Source organism: Caretta caretta, chromosome 10 (genome assembly GCF_965140235.1).
Source record: "Caretta caretta isolate rCarCar2 chromosome 10, rCarCar1.hap1, whole genome shotgun sequence".
Lineage (NCBI taxonomy): Eukaryota > Metazoa > Chordata > Testudines > Cheloniidae > Caretta > Caretta caretta.
In genome coordinates, this window is record NC_134215.1 from 2,070,638 (window position 1) to 2,092,299 (window position 21,662).

General features: G+C 51.3%; 2 protein-coding genes across 8 annotated transcripts in view; one reads left to right on the forward strand and one right to left on the reverse strand.

Annotated features, from left to right (window-relative positions):
• Window positions 1-21,662, forward strand: part of LOC142073516 (uncharacterized) — a 46,082-nt gene that overhangs the window by 14,491 nt on the left and 9,929 nt on the right. The window contains exons 3-5 of one of the 5 annotated variants that reach the window (XR_012670410.1): window positions 6,376-6,518; window positions 8,244-9,831; window positions 13,099-15,554. The exons of 1 other annotated variant lie outside the window; for it this stretch is intronic. Coding sequence is in view for 2 of the 4 variants with exons in the window: in XM_075133352.1 (XP_074989453.1) it covers window positions 6,376-6,518; window positions 8,244-8,476 (376 nt within the window). In the remaining 2 variants the exon portion in view is untranslated. Of the gene's footprint in view, window positions 1-6,375; window positions 6,519-8,243; window positions 12,329-13,098; window positions 15,555-21,662 lie in introns of those variants that run through there. 3 more of the 5 variants (XR_012670409.1, XM_075133352.1, XM_075133354.1) reach the window with 3 other exon arrangements.
• The window catches only part of EARS2 (glutamyl-tRNA synthetase 2, mitochondrial), a 37,582-nt gene continuing 31,569 nt past the window's right edge, over window positions 15,650-21,662 (reverse strand). For all 3 annotated transcript variants that reach the window (XM_075133349.1, XM_075133348.1, XM_075133351.1), the window contains 5 exons: window positions 21,214-21,371; window positions 19,732-19,901; window positions 18,707-18,876; window positions 17,672-17,782; window positions 15,650-16,968 (listed from right to left, as the gene is read on the reverse strand). In XM_075133349.1, coding sequence (XP_074989450.1) covers window positions 16,858-16,968; window positions 17,672-17,782; window positions 18,707-18,876; window positions 19,732-19,901; window positions 21,214-21,371 — 720 coding nt within the window. In that variant the 3' untranslated portion in view covers window positions 15,650-16,857. The remainder of the gene's footprint in view (window positions 16,969-17,671; window positions 17,783-18,706; window positions 18,877-19,731; window positions 19,902-21,213; window positions 21,372-21,662) is intronic.

The following is a 21,662-nucleotide window of genomic DNA, read 5'->3' on the forward strand; positions in this document are numbered from 1 at the left end:
GAGTAACCAGAAGGGTTTCTTCAGATATGTTATCAACAAGAAGAAAGTCAAGGAAAGTGTGGGCCCCTTACTGAATGAGGGAGGCAACCTAGTGACATCCGATGAAGTGAGCTGTAGCTCACGAAAGCTTATGCTCAAATAAATTGGTTAGTCTCTAAGGTGCCACTAGTACTCCTTTTCTTTTAACCTAGTGTCAGAGGATGTGGAAAAAGCTAATGTAGTCAATGTACTTTTTTCGCCTCTGTCTTCACGAACAAGGTCAGCTCCCAGACTGCGGCACTGGGCAGCACACCATGGGGAGGAGGTGACCAGCCCTCTGTGGAGAAAGAAGTGGTTCAGGACTATTTAGAAAAACTGGACGAGCACAAGTCCATGGGGCTGGATGCGCAGCATCCGAGAGTGCTAAAGGAGTTGGCGGAAGTTTTTGGAAAGCGTAGGGGACAATTTCCTGGTGCAAGTGCTAGAGGAGCCAACTGGGGGGGAGCTTTTCTTGACCTGCTGCTCACAAACCAGGAAGAATTAGTAGGGGAAGCAAAAGTGGATGGGAATCTGGGAGGCAGTGACCATGAGTTGGTTGAGTTCAGGATCCTGACACAGGGAAGAAAGGTAAGCAGCAGGATACGGACCCTGGACTTCAGGAAAGCAGACTTCGACTCCCTCAGGGAACGGATGGGTAGGATCCCCTGGGGGACTAACATGAAGGGGAAAGGAGTCCAGGAGAGCTGGCTGTATTTCAAGGAATTCCTGTTGAGGTTACAGGGACAAACCATCCCGATGAGTCGAAAGAATAGTAAATATGGCAGGCGACCAGCTTGGCTTAACAGTGAAATCCTAGCAGATCTTAAACATAAAAAAGAAGCTTACAAGAAGTGGAAGGTTGGACATATGACCAGGGAAGAGTATAAAAATATTGCTCGGGCATGTAGGAATGAAATCAGGAGGGCCAAATCGCACCTGGAGCTGCAGCTAGCAAGAGATGTCAAGAGTAACAAGAAGGGTTTCTTCAGGTATGTTGGCAACAAGAAGAAAGCCAAGGAAAGTGTGGGCCCCTTAATGAATGAGGGAGGCAACCTAGTGACAGAGGATGTGGAAAAAGCTAATGTACTCAATGCTTTTTTTGCCTCTGTCTTCACTAACAAGGTCAGCTCCCAGACTGCTGCGCTGGGCATCACAACATGGGGAATAAATGGCCAGCCCTCTGTGGAGAAAGAGGTGGTTAGGGACTATTTAGAAAAGCTGGACATGCACAAGTCCATGGGGCCGGACGAGTTGCATCCGAGAGTGCTAAAGGAATTGGCGGCTGTGATTGCAGAGCCATTGGCCGTTATCTTTGAAAACTCGTGGCGAACGGGGGAAGTCCTGGATGACTGGAAAAAGGCTAATGTAGTGCCCATCTTTAAAAAAGGGAAGAAGGAGGATCCTGGGAACTACTGGCCAGTCAGCCTCACCTCAGTCCCCGGAAAAATCATGGAGCAGGTCCTCAAAGAATCAATCCTGAAGCACTTACATGAGAGGAAAGTGATCAGGAACAGTCAGCATGGATTCACCAAGGGAAGGTCATGCCTGACTAATCTAATTGCCTTCTATGATGAGATTACTGGTTCTGTGGATGAAGGGAAAGCAGTGGATGTATTGTTTCTTGACTTTAGCAAAGCTTTTGACATGGTCTCCCACAGTATTCTTGTCAGCAAGTTAAAGAAGTACGGGCTGGATGAATGCACTATAAGATGGGTAGAAAGTTGGCTAGATTGTCGGGCTCAACGGGTAGTGATCAATGGCTCCATGTCTAATTGGCAGCCGGTGTCAAGTGGAGTGCCTCAGGGGTCGGTCCTGGGGCCGGTTTTGTTCAATATCTTCATAAATGATCTGGAGGATGGTGTGGATTGCACTCTCAGCAAATTTGCGGATGATACTAAACTGGGAGGAGTGGTAGATACGCTGGAGGGGAGGGATAGGATACAGAGGGCCCTAGACAAATTGGAGGATTGGGCCAAAAGAAATCTGATGAGGTTCAACAAGGACAAGTGCAGAGTCCTGCACTTAGGACAGAAGAATCCCATGCACCGCTACAGACTAGGGACCGAATGGCTTGGCAGCAGTTCTGCAGAAAAGGACCTAGGGGTTACAGTGGACGAGAAGCTGGATATGAGTCAACAGTGTGCCCTTGTTGCCAAGAAGGCCAATGGCATTTTGGGCTGTATAAATAGGGGCATTGCCAGCAGATCGAGGGACATGATCATTCCCCTCTATTCGACATTGGTGAGGCCTCAGCTGGAGTACTGTGTCCAGTTTTGGGCCCCACACTACAAGAAGGATGTGGACAAATTGGAGAGAGTCCAGCAGAGGGCAACAAAAATGAGGAGGGGACTGGAACATATGACTTATGAGGAGAGGCTGAGGGAACTGGGATTGTTTAGTCTGCAGAAGAGAAGAATGAGGGGTGATTTGGTAGCTGCTTTCAACTACCTGAAAGGGGGTTCCAAAGAGGATGGATCTAGACTGTTCTCAGTGGTAGCGGATGACAGAACAAGGAGTAATGGTCTCAAGTTGAAGTGGGGGAGGTTTAGGTTGGATATTAGGAAAAACTTTTTCACTAGGAGGGTGGTGAAGCACTGGAATGCGTTACCTAGGGAGGTGGTGGAATCTCCTTCCTTAGGGGTTTTTAAGGTCTGGCTTGACAAAGCCCTGGCTGGGCTGTTTTAGTTGGGGATTGGTCCTGCTTTGAGCAGGGGGTTGGACTAGATGACCTCCTGAGGTCCCTTCCAACCCTGATATTCTATGATTCTAGGATTCTATGAAGTGTGTAACTCAGTTCATTCAGATTGGCCAAGACAAACTTGGCTGCTGTCCCATCAGAGGGTCTTACTTTCCAATGATTTGTTCTGATGAGATGTCACACATACCACTAATACGCTGATAGAGGTTTCTGTCCCAGACATGGCATAGATGCCCTGGTCTTTAAGAAACGGGAAACTCTTCTGCTTATGCAGCATAAGCCTGGCCCCAGCAGTAGATGTGAGGTAGGGAATGTAGTCTTGTTGGCCAATGTCCAGAATTAACTGCAGCCCTGTGGGCACCAAACACAATATTCAAAAACCCACAACATGAAGTGCAGGGTTTATATATAAACGTGAGTGTTTAGAGGAACAACAGGGAGTCCGGTGGCACCTTAAAGACTAACAGATTTATTTGGGCATAAGTTTTAATGGGTAAAAAACCCACTTCTTCAGATGTAATGTTTAGATGAACTCTCTTACTCTGCAGGGAAATCCCTCTCCACTGAGAGAGGAGAACAGACCCTTCATCCTTAGATTGACCATTGTTACACCTGTTAATGCTTTGAAAAGGACTCTTACACTCAGCCAATGTGTGGAAAGGAAAAACCTGATTCTGTGGGTGTTTTCCCAGGTATTCAGATGAGATGCACTTTTCTTAAAGTCATCCCATTATTCTGTGTTATACCCTTTGCCATTGCATATGTAATCCATGTCCCTTTTGGGGGTTTACCCCCCCTTTCTAATCCTGCACCTCTAAGAACTCAATCATAGCCCTACAGAGGAACATAAATCAACAGTCTCTGTATGATGTGCAGTAGAACTTGCTGTCTGCAGGAGGAACATTTCCCAGCCTTCCCAGTTCCTTTGTTCTGTCTCTTTTAGGAGGGGTTTTAGTACTTACCAAACTTTGCTCGAGGCTTGGAAGAAATCAGGGCTTCCTCATCCATGCCCCAGTTAAAGATGTAGCAGTTGCCATGGTCAGGATGATAGATCTGGGTGAAATTTCTGAAAGAATCACGTACAAGCCGTGACCCTCCAGGGAGAGCTAAAGGGTGGTAGGCTAATTGATCATATGTTTTGCTATCCTGCAGTTAATACTTGGTCCTCCTGCTTCATGGTGTAAGCCAATCTCTGACTATTAGATAGCAGGATAAGTCCTAACATGGGGGCAGATTATTCCACATCTGCTAGTTGGGGGTTCTGACAGCTTCGTCTGAAGCATCTGGTGCCGTACACTGTCAGAGGCAGGATACTGGGCTAGATGGACCTCAGGTCTGAGCCAAATTGGCAATTCTTAGGTTCCCATTGGCTACACACTTACCTGCCTATTTTATTTAGTAAAAAACCCCAAAAAGTACATTCACATGACACTATTATAGATCCCTACAAATGCTTTTCTTTAGCAGTCAATTGGAAGGACAAAACTGGCAGGTGACAATGCAGGATCACAGCATGTCTCATACACAATAGCGTGGGGACCATGTGGCACTGCGAAGCCCTCTGTGCCAATATAGTTTCAAGTGACACTGAGAATAAGTAGAAGTTCAGTGGGTTCCACATATCTGTAGCTGCAGGGCTCTGCCCCATACAGACATGCTAGGATCATGTCCTCTGGCTGGTAGCCCATCCTGATCCTCTCTTGCAGCGGGACTTTCGAGAGGATGCTAGTGGACTGTAGAACGTACCATTCTGTCACTGCTTGGGCTGCGCTGGTGAAATTCCTGTAGATGCACAGGGGGGTGTCCTTGTGGCTGCACTGAAGACACATGGAGTTAGATATTAATGTGTAACTAACAGACAACCTGAGACTAGGCCATCCTGATGGTGAGGGTGTGGGGAGAATGATCTGTACCCTTCAGTGAACACACAGAGGGTCATCTTCTTTTCTCTTCTCCCTCTGATCCGATGCCAGCCCTCCCTGCTTATTCCTATAGAGGTGAACAGAGATAAAGCCAGGAGTGGCCTGTAGAAATGAATGATCTGGAAAAAGGGGTAAACAGTGAGGTGGCAAAATTTGCAGATGATACAAAACTACTCAAGATAGTTAAGTCCCAGGCTGACTGCGAAGAGCTACAAAAGGATCTCTCAAAACTACGTAACTGGGCAACAAAATGGCAGATGAAATTCAGTGTTGATAAATGCAAAGTAATGCACATTGGAAAACATAATCTCAACTATACAAGCAAAATGATGGGGTGTAAATTAGCTGTTAGCACTCAGGAAAGAGATCTTGGCATTATTGTGGATAGTTCTCTGAAAACATCCCCTCAATGTGCAGCAGCAGACAAAAAGGCTAACAGAATGTTGGGAATCAATAAGAAAGGGGTAGATAATGAGACAGAAAATATCATAATGCCTCTATATAAATCCATGGTACGCCCACATCTTGAATACTGCATGCAAATGTGATCGCCCCATTTCAAAAAAGATATTAGAATTGGAAAAGGTTCAGAAAAGGGTAACAAAAATGATTAGGGGTATAGAACAGCTTCTATATGAGGAGAGATTAATAAGACTGGGACTTTTCAGCTTGGAAAAGAGACGACTAAGGCAGGAGATGATAGAGGTCTATAAAATCATGACTGGTGTGGAGAAAGTAAACAAGGAAGTGTTATTTACTTCTCATAACACAAAAACTAGGGGTCAGCAAATGAAATTAACAGGTAGCAGGTTTAAAACAAACAAAGGAAGTATTTCTTCATGCAACGCACAGTCAACCTGTGGAACTCTTTGCCAGAGGATGTTGTGAAGGCCAAGACAATAACAGGGTTCAAAAAAGAACTAGGTAAATACATGGAGGATAGGTCCATCGATGGCTATTAGCTAGGATGAGCAGGAATGGTGTCTCTAGCCCCTGTTTCCCAGAAGCTGGGAATGGGTGACAGGGGATAGATCACTTGATGATTCCCTGTTCTGTTCATCCCCCGCGGGGCACTTGGCATTGGCCACTGTTGGAAGACAAGATACTGGGCTAGATTGACCTTTGGTCTGACCCAGTATGGCCGTTCTTATGTTCTCATGACTCTAAAATCCTAAAGAATTTAATAGAGAATGATCCCCTTTCTACTGGGATTTTGAAGCACCCTAATGACTTCTGTAACAAGGACAGAATTCTCTGTTCATCCTGTGGGATGGCACAAGATGCCTATGGAATGTTCATTCCCTATTCCTGTATGCCCCCACCCAGGATCCTGCCATGCCTCAGTCTGCCTGGACCAAGGCGACCTGGGGGGAATTTCTTCAAGGAGCAATTCACATCAGCCAGTAAAACCCCATCACCGGGCTGGTTGTGGGTGAAGTGTGGCTGGGTAGGGAAGGGAAACCTGTACTGCAGCACAGGGCCAAAGACTGCTCAGAAGCTCCACGACAGCTGCTCTGGCAGCCTAAGGGCTGGGTAGCTGCTGTATTCGGAAGGGACTGGGGCCACAAGATCAGGCAGAGATTTTTAACAGAGAGGGTAATTAACTACTGGAGCAATTTACCAAGGGTTGTGGTGGATTCTCTGTCATCGGCAATTTTTAAATCAAATGTGGGTGTTTTTCTAGAAGCTTTGCTGTAGGAATGATTGTGGGGCCGTTCTCTGGTCTGAATTATACAGGAGAGCAGATGAGATGACGACAGTGGGCCCTTCTGGCTTGGCATCTATGAACCTGAATCCTGTGGTCCGTCCTAGCCCACCCTCCTCACCACTGCCCACAACAGCCTGCACACAGAGACACTTTCTGCAGAGCAAGGATGCCTGTAAGTGCAGCTTCGCCCATGGCTCCCAGTACAGCCGCAGGACAGGGCTTCAGTGGAGTGGGGCATCTGACACTGGCCTCTGAGCACAGGTGAATGTCACCTGGAAACCCCCCTGCTGTACACGTCACCTCATTCAGTTACCGTGCATCCCTGCAGAGCACTCCGAGGGTCTCCCCCTGCCAGGAGCTGAACCGCCTCTCGCCGGAGTGCTCCCAATAGCCCTCGCTGGGGGAGCAGGCCCAGCACAGACGCATACAGGCCGCACTACCCCACACAAACACAGGACACTGTCCTGGGACTGCTGACACCAGGGGAAACGCTCCGTCTTCATTGCAGCTAGCTGGGTTCTGGAGGGAATAACTCAGCCTGGCTCCTATCCGGGAATTGCAATGTGGGCCTGATCCTGGTGTGGGCACTGAGAATCCCTCATGACTGCAGCCAGAGCCCCAGGTGTGTCACCCAGGGCAGGATCAGGCCAAAAGGATTGGAAGTGTTTCTGTGAAATGAACTTTCTGTGTTGGTGTGATTAGAAAATCTCAAACCCAGCAGCCCCCCACTACACCAGTGTTACCAGCAAGTCCTATGGAACAACCCTCCAGAGATGCACCAGCCTGATGGAGCAGCCCCCAGCCATACACCCAGTGTGTCACTGTGCGGGAAATCATTTGACATGGGATCCATGCTCAGTTCCAACCAGCTCTAAACTGAGAGAAAATGACTGGAAATGATGCACAGAGCTGTGCCAGGGCCCCTTTATGAGCCAGCATGGACCACACGATACAGCTTTTCAAGAGAGAAACCCGGTGGAGAAACAAAATCCAGAGGCCCCATTTGTGCTTTATGTTCTAGCAGAGGCTATGTCAATGGATACAGCCCTATCTGCCTTACTCCCACGGCTTAACTCTCCTCCCCAAATGTTTGTGTAACTCCCATTTGTGTCCTTGAACGAAGTGCAGAGCACGTCTGCATGGAGCCATAAACCTACACTTACCAGCTTCACTGCCACTTTGTGTTTCTTTGCTTCTGACGTCACGTTGGACAGGGCGGGAGAGGAACTGTTGGGTCGGGTTCCTGAGCCGCTTTGGTCGGTCTCAAAGAGATCGATAATGACGGGATGGACTGGGTCACTCTCGTCCATCAGAACCAAGGGGATTTGGTTCCAGAGCTTGAGGTCTAACCTCTGAGAAACAGTCTCACTGGAGCTTAGTGGGGGAGCTGAGATTGCGTCCCCATGCTTGGACTGCAGGATCCTTTCCAGGGCTGCCTCGGTGAGCGCATCCAACTCTTTCAATAGATGCCTCACCTTGGAGTATCTGAAGGACAAAGAGCAGTTAGCAGGTGCTGGGAAGGTGGCAGTGGCTTGCAGTAGATTGAATGTCTATAGGGAACACGGGCCTTAGGTAGCTTCATAAAGAGTTACTGAAAAATGAATGCAGTCCATGTACAAAGTGTGATCTAGGCTAGAATGTGTATCCTGGCGGCCAGACCCTGGAGCAAGAACCAGATATAAAATTAGCCAGGAGCCCTGTACCTGGGCAGTCATTTTCACCATTGCACAGTGGGCATAAAATGGTCCCACTCTGGTTTAATCAGCAGTTTACATGATCTTTGTGCTGGTGCAAATAACTTCACAAGGTGCCAGGATTCAGAGAATGAAGCCAGCTGTGTTCTACTGATGAATGTGCTTTCTACTGATGAATGTACCCGATGGCCACTGTCTTTCAGGTGATTTTCTGGGATCCTGCTCAATACATAGGAGCTGCTGTGGAAGGAAGAGATGCACCAAAATCGGTCAGCACCCCTGGTACTACCCCACTTCTTTCTCTGCCCTGATCCAGAGAACTTTCCTGGAGAAAGAGGGCGTGCCTAGTGGGCCATGGCAAGCCACAGGTGCCAGAACAGCCTGGGGGGAAACTGGCACCCAACATAGGTTTGAACAGCCAGCTTTGTCAGCGTAAGAAGGGCCCATCTCCCTCGTAACTTTACCTGCATTTATCAGCAGCAGCTGGCATGGCTGGCTCCTAACATGCCGTGCGTACCCAAACCCATGCTTAGGAACAGTGTTACTGCTGGCAGTGTTTCACCCCCGCCGGTGGCCTAAATGGGAGCCTATAGTTTTCTTCCTGTACATGATTCATACCCAGTTGTTTTGCGGCGTGAACAGGGCCCACTGAGCGTGCCCGTATAGCAGACTCCCGTCAAGCACGGCCCGCGGCTGCTCTGTGTGTGGGGCTGCTGGGCACTATGTTCCCTGCTGAGTTATTGGCAGGATAGAGCTGTGCAGATTTTCCCAAGATTTTCTCATACAAACAAAACTAGGCAGCCCCTTTGCGTCAACTTGGGTGACCCAACGAGGGGGCTGGAACACTTTGTACAGTGGGGGTGCAAACCCTGGATATGATGGAAACCACTTCACACCAGGGGGTGCGACTGCCCCCTCAGCACCCCGAGCTCCAGCACCTATGGATACACGGTTGCACTGTGACAAAATCTGCTGCATGGACAAAATGCAAACATATTTGTTATAACTGGGCCCGGTGGCAGAGTCCCAAAGGGGCAGCAGCCACTCCCCCGGACTTGTCGAGTGCAGAGGCCCTAAGGAGCTCACTTGAAGGGGCTGGCATTGCAGTCTGTGACCGCTGGGAATGCCATGGCTTTAAATCCCACCGAGAGTGATGGAGTGACACCATAGGAGAAATATCCCTGCACAACTGTCCCCCAGTGCAGAATAAGCAGCGACACTGAGAGCAGCACCAGGAAGAACCAGAACACTCTTTTCTTCGGCCCCTCTCGGATGATGCGCTTGGGTCCATGCGTGTTGGTGTTATCGCAGTACCAGACCAGCAGCTCTTTGTATGTGTATCCCGGCCCCTTCTGGAGACGATGCAGCACACCAATGAAATACTGCTTCAAGGGCATTGCACTGCCTGCTAAAGAGACAGGAAACAATTCAGAGCAGGAGCATCCCGGGCAGCCAGGATGGGATTTTCCAGACAGACAAAAGGAACAAGGTTCCCAACTCCCCCTGAAATTCAGAGGGAGCTGGGCACCTAACAGGTGCCTTTGAAACTTCTGGCCCTCCAGCTTCAGTTCCACTGGACAGATGAGCTACAGGACACATGGAACATTACTGACATTTTAGTGTAAACGTGATTTCACAACATCCCCAAGAGGACTCTTCCTCGAGAATGGAGCTCCCCTCCCTGAGCTTGGGTGGGTGAGTGGGACATACTGGTGGGACATTGGAACCTCCTTTGTTTGCTGGGATTTACACCGGTAGCACGCACAATGGGTGAGGCAGTTCCCAGACAAGGTGAGTGCGTGGACCTTGACCTGGGCAACTCACAAAGGTTTGGATCCCATAATGTCAGGCACCTCCTAAATGCATCCCAGCTCGGGAGAATCCTCTGGGGGCCTGCCAGCTGCAAAAGGACCTGCTTCCTGTGAAAATGGCTTGTTTATTGTGTGTCTAACTGGGGAGTGGGGAGTTGTGGATGGAGCTAGGAGACTAAACATGGGGAAGAACACAGAAAATAACTCAGGGCTCCACCAAACCTCTCACTGTCACTGTGATCCTAGAGCCCTGCCCCCCCCAAACCTCTCACTGTGATCCCAGAGCCTGCCCCCGCAAACCTCTCACTGTGATCCCAGAGCCCTGGCCCCCAAACCTCTCACTGTGATCCCAGAACCCTGCCCCCCAAAACCTCTCACTGTGATCCCAGAGCCCTGGCCCCCAAAACCTCTCACTGTGATCCCAGAGCCCTGGCCACCAAACCTCTCACTGTGATCCCAGAGCCCCGGTCATGCCTCCTTCCCCCGAACCTCTCACTCTGTCTCAGAGCCCCAGACACCCTCCCATACACCTCCACCCCACCCCTCTCACTGCATCCCAGGGCCCCAGCCCCAAACCGCACTGCATCACAGAGCCCTGGCCACCCCACACACCTGCCCCAAACCTCTCACTGTGTCACAGATCCCCAGCCACCCCCCACCCCTCTCACTGTATCCCAGGGCCCCAGCACCTCCCCCCCCCCCCCCCCGCAAGTCTCACTGCATCCCAGAGCTCCAGCTACCCCACCCACCTACCCCAAACCTGTCTGCATGTTCCTGGAGGTCAGATGCCAGCACTGCTCTTGGTGCCCATGAGCCTTGAGTACCTTCTAGCCATCCTCTCGAAAGCCTGAGCATTGCACCCTTCAGTGCCATGAGACACTGGTACTCACGTCAGGCCTCCCAGCTGGCATCAGGCCGCTGCTGACTTGGGGCAAGGGAAGGTGGGGGTTAGTCTCTCTCTCTCTCACTTTTGGATGAAAATCCCAGGATCCTCGTCCACCCCACTCTGGCTGCTGACTCTGTGCTTCAGTGTCCTGCACCTGGCTGCGCGGTACAAGCTGTTTGGGGCCAGGGTTTTATGGTCAATATAGTTCACCTGTTGTACAGCACAGGTAGGGCTGTGAGCTGTGTGCACGGCAGAGCGGCTGCAGGGCGGGAGTGGCCGCTCTGTTAAGCATTGCTGCTCCTTCAGGTAACATAAGAGCAGTAAACGCCTGGCTCCTAAACCCAGCACGCAGCAAGCTCAGCTTGGTGCTTCCGATATGCCGTCAGGCGATGAAATGGGGAGGATTCCATTCAGTTTAATTCAATTGAGTGTATTGGCCTGACAAGCTACCAGAGCAGGGTTGCTAAAATGAAAGAAAGAGGCAGGCCCGTGAGGTCTGGGGGCTGGTCCCCCCGACCCGTCCAGGCGAGGGCTGCAGCTTGTCTGGGGGTTGGTCCCCCCCGGCCCGTCCAGGCGAGGGCTGCAGCCTGTCTGGGGGTTGGTCCCCCCGGCCCGTCCAGGCGAGGGCTGCAGCTTGTCTGGGGGTTGGTCCCCCCCGGCCCGTCCAGGCGAGGGCTGCAGCCTGTCTGGGGGTTGGTCCCCCCCGGCCCGTCCAGGCGAGGGCTGCAGCCTGTCTGGGGGTTGGTCCCCCCGGCCCATTCCCAATCTGGTGGCTCCACAGCACCATGCCATCTCTTTCCTCTGGCCTGGGCAGGCCCTATTGTCCCTCGTAGCTTGTTTTCCTGAGCCCTGGTAACTGGAAGCCAATCTGGATTAATGCCAGGGCTTTAGGGGTGCAGGCCACGGTCTCGGGCTCTGGTGGCCCTGGTGCAACGGGGCTCAGGTAGGCTGTCTGCATGCGGTGGCCCCACGCCGCTCCCAGAAGGGGCCAGCTGCTGGCACGTCTCTGCAGCCTCTGGCAAGCAGGGTGGGGAGGGGGTTCTTGGTCTCCTGAATCCCAGCCTGGAGCCCCCTCCTGCACCCAAACTCCCTCCCAGAAAGAAACTAATATAACAGCTGTTCTCAAGTAAGTAGTAGGCTATTTTGAATTAACTTAACTATATTCTACATGTTTTAAAACTCAAATGTAACCACAGAATGGCTTTATGTTAAATAAGAGGCAAGTTTAGTATAGTGTTAATAGCCTCGATGCCATAATTGTGATCATTTTGTTTTAAATTAGGAAAAAGACTTGGATACAGGGGCCCCACAAAATCTAATAGCCCTAGGCCCGCAGAAGAGTTAATCTGGCCCTGAGTGGAGGAAATACCTTTCTCACACTTGTCTATTGGACAGTGGAGTAGGAAGGGTCTGTGCTGTACACTCACACTTAAAACGTAGCTGGATAAATGGTAAGAGTCTGGGGTCAGGCTAGATCATTACAATGGGCCCTTTGGGTCTTAAAATCAATGGAAGATTAATTTAGCCCGACAATTGTTACATTTTCTCCAACGGCCTTGGAGAACATGTTGGTAGAATTTGAAGAAAGCTACTCTAAGTGTTATTTGAGTTATGTTGTTAGAAAAAGACCCAATTTTAAATTGTGTGTGTGAGAGAGAGAGAGAGAGATGGACTTAGCCCTTCCTACCCAGTGGCCAGGCGCGGCCTCCTGGCCTCACTATACATTAACTTTATGATGGTTCCTAAGCCCACAGGCAGCAGCCCCACCCAGCTCTGAGCTGCTCTCCCTCATTCCTGGGCGCTGGAGAGGCAGAATTGCACATGAATTGCACAGCTGGGAACAGGCCCTTGGTTTCCTGAATCCCAGCCAGGGGCTCTATTTATGCCTTATTGAAATAACCTGCAGTGGATCCTATTTCAGGGGTCCCTGCAGCAGCTCAAGAGCTGAGGGCGGGGCAGTGGTGGGTGTTATCCCTTCCCACATTTTCAGCACCGTGGGAGTCCTTGGACTAGCTCCTGGGACTAGTCTGTGACAATAGCTCCTTTCAGGGCATTAGGTAGCACATTTCTCACTATGAAACTGTTTAATCTTGAGCTGCGGACCAGCCCAACATACCTTCTGACCAGCCTGCACAGGGCAACACCCATCCAGCTGGCAAAGCTCAATCTCCGTTTCTTCCAAGGGCTGTAATGATTTCTCTGCTACTCTTGGTTTAGTCCAGTTCTGTGTGAACCCAGTGATGACACTGATCAGCGATTGCCTTCTGTTTCGCTGGAGTTGGCCATGGAATGTATTGGTACAAAACTCGCATCGAGAGGATATTCACCGTGATGATTTCCATTCTCCTTTACCCTCTACAGAACCCCACCTTAAAACCTACCCGTGCTGTGATCCCCGCCATTCCCTCCTGCCTGCCAATGGCCAGCCAAGAGACTAGCCAGGAAGTCTGGTCTTCTCCTACCTCTGGTCATTTTATTCTTCCAAACCACCCCAATTTATTGTCTTTTTCATCCACCTGTTGCACCCTGATGCCCAAGACTATGAGGATGCTGAGGCAGGACTGCCTTAGCTGTTACTTCTCTGTGCAGCACCTGGCTCAGCAGGGCCCTGATCCTTGATTGGGATTCCCAGGTGCCACCGTAATATAAACAACTACAAACATATGGACAGGACATCCCCCCTTTTTTGCATCGTCTTCTATCTTCTGGAGCCACGTGCTGCCAAGGAGTGTAACTGATGCCAGTTCTAAAAGCCGTGTGTAAGACAGTTCCAGTCAGGGTGAACTTAGAAGCGGGCGTCAGGTTTTCATAAAGATGCCCGTTTACTGCTCTTCAACAGCGACAATGAGAGCAATTCCTGAACCCTGGCTGCCCAGCCGCACAGGAACAGACAGGAGGCACAGTTCTGCTCTGAATTCCAGTGACTCAGCTTCCCCTCCCCGCATCATGGCACCAAAAGAAAAAACGGCACCTGCAAGTCCATGTCCAGTAACTGGCACAAGCGCCAAGTTCTGGGACCTCTCTTCCTAGCTGGGCGCCTGCCCAGAGTTATTTGCTCTGTAAAGAGCAGTAACATCTACAGGCCGGAAACGAAAGGCAAAGAGCAGCCGCAAGAATCCCAACTGTTTAATTACAAAACAGAGAGGACGGGAGAGGCACAAACAGCGAGATTCACCCCCATGTATACTAAGGGAAATCAGAACAGCTGACAGCATGTTCTTTCGCCAGCGGTGGGAAGTTACCGCGGAGACAGGCGTTTGCTAAGCTGGAGATTGGAAAGTGTCACAGGCACTAGGCAGCTGCTCTCTAATGTGGTTAATAAAGGGTTGGGGGGGGGGGGTGTTGAGTTGTGAAGTGTTTGTGCCTTAAAGAATTTGGGGACAGAGGAAGAGTCAGGTGGAAAAACATGCTAGTAAGTCAGGGGAGGAGCATAGCGTTTCAGGCCAGAAGGAACCAGATCATCCAGTCAGACCTCCTGCATAGCCCAGGCCACCAGCAGCACCCACCACCTGCAACCCAACAACCAAAGTCACACCAAACTATGACAGCCCACAAGGAATGAGACTATGATGTGCCACAAGCAGAGAGCAGGAGGGGCCCATGTACCCCTGGGCACCGGGTCCCTGCAAATGGCAGGGAAGTGATTGAGATAGACCCAGATAATCCTGACAAGTGATCCACACCCCAACGCTGCGCAGGAAAGCAAAACCCCCCAAGGTCACCCCCAATTCCTTCCTGCCCCTACACATGGTGATCAGTTAGACCCTGAGCATGGGAGCAAGAACCAGCCAGCCCAGCATCTGAGAGAGAGCTTGCTCAGAGCCACCTCGGAGCCCTGGCCCTCCCTGTCCAACCTCCCATCTCCAGCTAGAGCCATCAGAGGAAGGTGATGATAAAACCCCACAACCAACCCAAAAGAGGGGGAGGAAACTCTTCTAGACCCCTACAGGTGGTGGCTGAAGCCTGAAGCTGTTGGCCAGGCCAGAGGTTGGCTGGGCAGGGCCTGACCCAGTGCTCTGGGACAACCGCACCTTCCACGGAGGTTTGATGGGCACTTCAGTGACAATATTGACACTGGTCTCAGAGGAGCAGCCGTGTTAGTCTGTATCCGCAAAAAGAACAGGAGGACTTGCGGCACCTTAGAGACTAACACATTTATTTAAGGTTTCAGAGGAACAGCCGTGTTAGTCTGTATTCGCAAAAAGAAAAGGAGTACTTGTGGCACCTTAGAGACTAACCAATTTATTTGAGCATGAGCTTTCGTGAGCTACAGCTCAGCTCATGCTCAAATAAATTGGTTAGTCTCTAAGGTGCCACAAGTACTCCTTTTCTTTTTACATTTATTTAAGCATAAGCTTTCATGAGCTACAGCTCGCTAACACTGACCTCTGAAAAGGGAGGGCTTTGCAAGGTGGGGCAGGGGAGTGGCACAGAGGGAGGAGCTTGGATACCCCAGGGATGGTCTGGGTGTGAGACCTGAGACAGATCCCAGGCTACTTTGGTGAAGAGCAAGGGTGTGAACGAGGCACAGGGCCATGAGGGAGATGGGAAGACAGAGGACAGGAGGGATATGCCACACAGAGCAGGGGAGAGTCTGTCCCTCTTCCAGCCCCTGGGGATGGCTAACAAGCTCCGTACCTGACAACCACCGCGCAGACACAGATCCTGTCATGAACCAGACATCTGCTGTCTGCTTCCAGCTCTCTCTCCTCCGCCCGTTCCTAGCTACGGCAGACGATCCTTGCAGCAGGAGCCTTGCCTTCACTTCTGGCTGTGAAGTGCCATTGAACAGGTTTGAATAAAATGCGGAAGCTAAAGCCCAAGTGCCCCTCATCCCCCTCACTCAGCCATTCTCCTGAGCAGCAGAGGGACCTTGCATGCACACCCAGGAACCACCAGCAAGCAGCCCCAGTCAAAGCAAACACTGTTTATTCGGGTTCTGCCTGGGAACCCAGTGCTCTGTACAGGAAAAAAAAGCTCAGACAGCGAGCGCCCTACGTGGCCAGACTCCACCGAGCTGGGGATGAATAACACTCTGGCATTTCAGGCACCAGCAGCAACAATGACAACCAGGAGTCAAAAATACTTTGATTTAAAAATGCGCAAGTCCAGCATCATATAAAACCTGACGCTCAGGACGCTGGGTTTGCTGGCTGGCTGGGCACGTTCCACCAATAACAGCGCAGGGGGTCCTTTCTCCTCTGCTTCCCAGCACAGGGGGAACAAGGGGAGAGCTGGCCTAAGCAGAGGTTTGTCTAGACATGGATGTACAAAGTGATTTCTCCAGACACGCTCTCCCCGTGGAGCAGCTCAGGTGCCTTAGGACTTGATCCACATTTCCACTTGTGCAGCAGTGAAATTCTTTATACATTTCCCCCCTTAAGTTTTGAGTGACCAGGAAGGAAACGTAAGCTTTGCATAGACACAAACCCACATGCTGCAGTGGGCCCTGCCCATGAGAGCTCCCCGCAGGATGCTCCCCAGCATGGAGGCTGCCTCAGGAATCACGGTGAGGCTGAGAAGACACCAAGGGTCCCAGGGAAGGAGCGAGGACACAGCGCCTTGCAGTGCTGAGGCTGTGGTAACACCCAAGAGGTTTGGCTTATGGATCCACCCCCTTTCAAGCCACAGTCGTTCCGTTCTATACCCAGTGGTTCACACCACGCCCATCACTGCGAGGTCAGAGCATTGATCCCCAGATACTGCGGACACCAGCATCAAGAGCTGCTCCGCCCTGGGAGCAAACCGGGCCTGAATCAGGGAATTGTTTTCAAAGAGGCCAGAGGGTGAAACGGCTCAACAAGCAGGAGAAAGCAGAAATGCTGGTAGGAAAGGAGCATCCAGCCACTGGAGGGATGAACGCTGCAGTAAGGCAAAGAGCAGGAGCAGCTGGTTTGCACTCCCTCCTACCAGGTGCCCACAAGGAAAACCCGAGCAGGAGTGGGAGACTGGGCCCCGAGGAGAGCAGCCAGCCTGGAGCCCACCCTGGCTTTCTGGGTGCTGGGCGCCTCCCCCAGCCACACACACAGGGCAGAGGCTCTCGCTGCCCTTCACAGGCGACTCCCCACAGAGCGGTGCTAAGGCGATGCGGCAATGTCCACGTTCCATCAAAGCAGCAGTTCAGCTCCGGCCCCACAGCTCGGCCTCCGGGAAGCCAGTCACCTCCCCCACTTCGCTGAAGGGCCGCTCGCCCTGCGTGAACATGAGCTTGTACCGTAATCGGATGGGGTCCTGGACAGGGGCGAGAGGAACGTTAGACAGGCAGGTTACGTGGCCTGCTCCCCTCCACCCCACCTCTGCTAATGCCGAGGGGCTGATGGGTCCTGCAAGGGGAGGGCAACACCCTGAAGCAATGGACACAGCAGTTGTAACGCTATGGGGGGGGGAAGCGGGGGAGCTGTCCCACAGGCCACCCAAGGGAGTTCCCAGACAGCTGTGCCTGGCCACATTCCCTCTCTGAGGAACCCACAGTCTACCCCATAACCATTAACCGCAGTCACCCTCCAGGGCCTGGCCAGCTTGAAGAACACATCTAGGGTGCCTCATGTTCCAGCAGGAATAGCCATCAGTGTTCCCATGCATGTCAGCACCAGAGAGCCCTCCAGGTCCCACCACTGCATACAGGCTGCGGCGGGGTAAGGCAGTGAAGGGGTTAAAGCTGCAGCCCGCAACGGCCACGCACACCTCAAGATCACCAAGCCCATCAGCTGGAGTCTCTCTCCTCTGGCTCATCCCCTGCCCCCCCCGAAAGCTCCACTCTTACTGCAGCTTCAGCTATCGCGGATTTCCCACAGGATTCAGAGCTCTGCCCTGCTAGGAGAGCTCCCCAATGCTGCTGCCTTGCTGGCAGAACCCAGATGGCCCTGCCTCTCCTAGCATCAGCTCCCCATACACACGTCAAAGGCGAGCGCTTAGCAGGGTCACTGCCACGTACTTTGTGTGGGTTGGCGAGCAGCAGAACCTGGGATATCACAGCTGGAGGGAGCAAAGGGCTGAAGGCAGGAAGCTCAGAACCAGTCGCCGGCTGCAACTTTACTCTCATAACCTGCCATGAGAGAGAGATCACAAGACACATGTTCTAATCACCACTGGAGATGGGCTGGGAGCACTCAGAGCCCCAGAGCCAGTCCTGGGTATATATATGCCAGCCACGCCTTGTCATCCACAAGACTAGTGCACCACGAGCGAAGAGTAAGTGCTGAGAGGAGCATGCAATGGATCCTTACAATGCAAACCACCTTCCGTGTCCGGAGGAAGGAAAGCTGCTACTATCGCCATAAAACCCAGGGGGCAGGGGAGTCCTGGTTCTGTGCCTGGGTGCCTGATGCTGCCACACAGGCTCAGGACAGAGGCTTGCTCATGGTCTCTGGAGGGCGTGGTCAGTGCAAGGGGCTGGCTGTACGTGTGAGCAAAAAGCTACAGGAGTTCAAGGACAGGGACATCCCGGTGATACTGGGAGGGCACCATGATGCAGAGAGCTCCAGGGGACAAAGGTAGTTGGGGGGTTTGGTACATGCATAAACCGGGTGTAACTGAGCACAGAGCCAGTGTGTCAAACCCCTGGATTCTCGGTTACACTGCTCTGTTCACACAGGTGTATAACATGCCTGGGCTTTCCCCAAAGCCTAGTCCAGTGAGGGGGGCATGCAGAGGCTCTAAGCAAATGCATGCCCCTTCAGTAGGATTTTAATGAAAGGCTTTTAATTGAGCACAGGTACAAAGACAGGACATGTGGCTTCCTCGTGAAGTTATTATCCTCCAGTTAAGTAATGCACCCAGGCTAGCCCTCAGGCCAGGTCTCCTGTGAAGCAGGGGGCAGGGCTGTATATTAAGCAGCCAGTGAATACATTACTAGAAACGAGCAGCTTGGTTACTTTGTTATTTCAAGTATTCGAGGAAACCCCTAAGCCAGAAACGGCAGTGCTTTCATTCAGGATAATTTTCCCAGGTCCCACTCCCACGTTCTCACCTTTGGGACCGCAGCCTGGAACACAATGTCCTTAATTGGCTGAGTGGATGTGCTCAGCATGGAGAGCACCATCACCAGTACATCTGGTCGCCCAGGGGCTAGGTCTCTGGAGAAATGGATCATGACCTTGAAACCATCTTGATCATACACTGTAACTGGAGGGATATGGCCTGTCAGAGACAAAACAGAGTCAGGAGAGGATGCAAAGGCCACCTGGGAACAGGAACCGCCCCTTCCTTCTGAGAGAGAACAGAAGAGAGACAGAATGAGGAACAAAGAAAGGGAAACGCTCTCACAAACTGTCGTCTTCCTCAGTAACATCAGAGGTCAGTGCAAAGCCCAAAGGTGTCTGTGTGCACCTGTCCTGCTCCTTTGTGACAGAGCACAGGGAACCTGAGCCTGCCTAAAGTTAGGGCCGGGAGAGCAGCTGCTCCAATTTTACCATCCAGCTGGGACAGCTCTGTCCAGGCCCTCCAAAGTCTGCTGAAGTCCCTCACGTAAAAGAGGGAAGGCAGACAAGGAGGTAATGAAGTCTTTGAGTCTATCTTTATAGCTCAAGGAGCAGTAACAGGCTGAGACTTTAACACGACATTGACATGCTTCAGCCGTACCTTGCTTTGCTGGGCCCAGTAACACAGGGAAAAGGCAGAGGGAAAGGAGCACAGTTCTGTTTAGGGAAGAGAGATAACCTGCTGATGACCAGTTAAGGCAGACTCTGGCATAGCTGGTGCCCAGGCCTGGCAGAGCTGCTCAGAGCTATGCGGGGGATGATACTACCTGTAGGTTTCGAAGCCCACTGTACAGTTCACATATCTGTATCATGAGAGTGGGAGGCAACCTGGCCATGGGTAGGGAGGGCTAAGTACATCTCCATGGCCGGGCTCCCGGAGTTCAGACATAGTAAGTACTAGGCAGAGTTACCCTAAAATCTGTCCAGCTTCCCCGCCCCATGAGCAATCCCAGCCTTCAATGCCATAAAGAAGCTGCACTGAGCAGAGCTGGGACACAGAGATCAGTGCACTTACTCGGTGTAATTGAAGTGAGTGGGACAAAAAGGTTTGCCAAAGCAGCATCGTGGGCAGCTGGCTGCGAAGGAGCAGCAGGTTTCAACTCATAGGCTGGGTCAGAGAACAAAGCGTCTGCAGCTAAGCTGCTTGGAAGGCCTGCCGGGGACAGTTGCACTGGTGGTAAGTTCCTGGAAGGAAAAACATTCAGATAACTGACATTAACTGAAGAGATCACATATGGGATCTCATCCCGTCCTCTCCAGCATCTGCCCTGCCCTCAGAATCATCCACCCCCTTTAGGGTACAAAGAACCTACTGTCCGAAGACTTAAGGGAGTTATCAAGTTTGGAGGCAGGCACTATGTTACACTGAAGATGCTGCTGCTTCTGTGTTCATTAGGCTGAACTTTTGTCTCTGTTGCAGTGAGTAGATTTTGTTACAAGGTGCTGGCAGTTGCTCTCCATGACAGCTGCAGCCAGGCTCTAATACAAACCCTGCTCTCAGTCTCCCTGTAATGCTGGAGCAAGATTAAAGTACGCTCCCGCTCAGCCACAAAGTAAGGAGTTGAGGCAGGAATCACTGTGTGAAATCCCTTGGCCAGGGGTCAGGCTAGATCATTACAATGGGCCCTTTGGGGCTTAAAATCGATGGAAGATTAATTTAGCCCAACAATTGTGATATTTTCTCCAAAGGCCTTGGAGAACATGTTGGCAAAATTTGAAGAAAACTGCTCCAAGTGTTATTTGAGTTACAGTGTTATAAAAAGACCCAATTTATAAATTGTGTGCGTGTGTGCATGCGTGTGTGGGACCGACCGAACAACCGCTGGTCCATCTAGTCCAGTATTCTGTCTTCCAACAGCAGACAGTGCCCAATGCTTCAAAGGGAATGAACAGAACAGGGCAATTTTGAGTGATCCATCCCCAGTCATCCAGTCCCAGCTTCTGGCAGCTGGAGGTTTAGGGACGCCCAGAGCACAAAGTTACATTCCTGACCATCTTGGCTACTCGCCACGGGTTGACGGTGAGCTGTGAGAAGAAGCACTTCCTTTTGTTTGTTCTAAACTTGCTGCCCATTGATTTCATTGGGTGACCCCTGGTTCCTGTGTTGTGTGAAGGGGTAAATGACACTTCCTGATTCATGCTCTCCGCACCCCTCATGATTTTACGGACTTCAATCATCTCCCCCGAGTTGTCTCTTTTCTAAGTTGAACCGTCCCCGTCTCTTTTTAATTGCTTGCTACCAACTCTTGGGATTGTCCTTCAAGTTAAGAACTCCTTGAAAACGTGGTGCTGGCTGTATCTGAAGACCCTGGCTTGCCATTCAGCAAAGCTAGAAATGACTGTTGTAACCAACTATAAGAAGTTACAGTGAGCCATCGAGCAGCTTGCCCTTTACTGGCAGGTTGCAGTTTAACAGATGATAAGGGGTTTTCCGTACTTCAGTGCCAGAGCAGAGGACTCCCCTTTTCCAAACCAGTGTGCTGTACAGTCTGCTTACATTGGAAATGGCCTGGTCACAGGAGGTGGAGACAGCTGCCCTGCCAAATCCTGAAGCGCACTCCTCTCTGGTGAGCCACCCTGCCAGCTATCCCCCAGCACCATGGTTTGATGGGTATCGGCATTTCCGGTTTGATTATATCCATTGTGCCCAGCACTCTGCCAAATAAAGAGGTTCTGATTCACCAAGCAGCTACAGAACACCCGCAGAAGCCACACACATCCTGCTGAAACAACCTGTTTTTAAACACAGGCTGAAATGGGACGATTATAGACAACCTAGTGGCAAGTCCCACCCCAACAACACTGCCACTCTCAGACTAGGGCTGGGACAAAAATGAGTGCTCCTGCCTCCCCAGCCTGCATCCTGGTGGCTCTGCATCCGCAGATACCTACAAACCCCAGGAGTGTCCCCTGACCTCCTGTGTTACAAGGCACAGGGACCACATG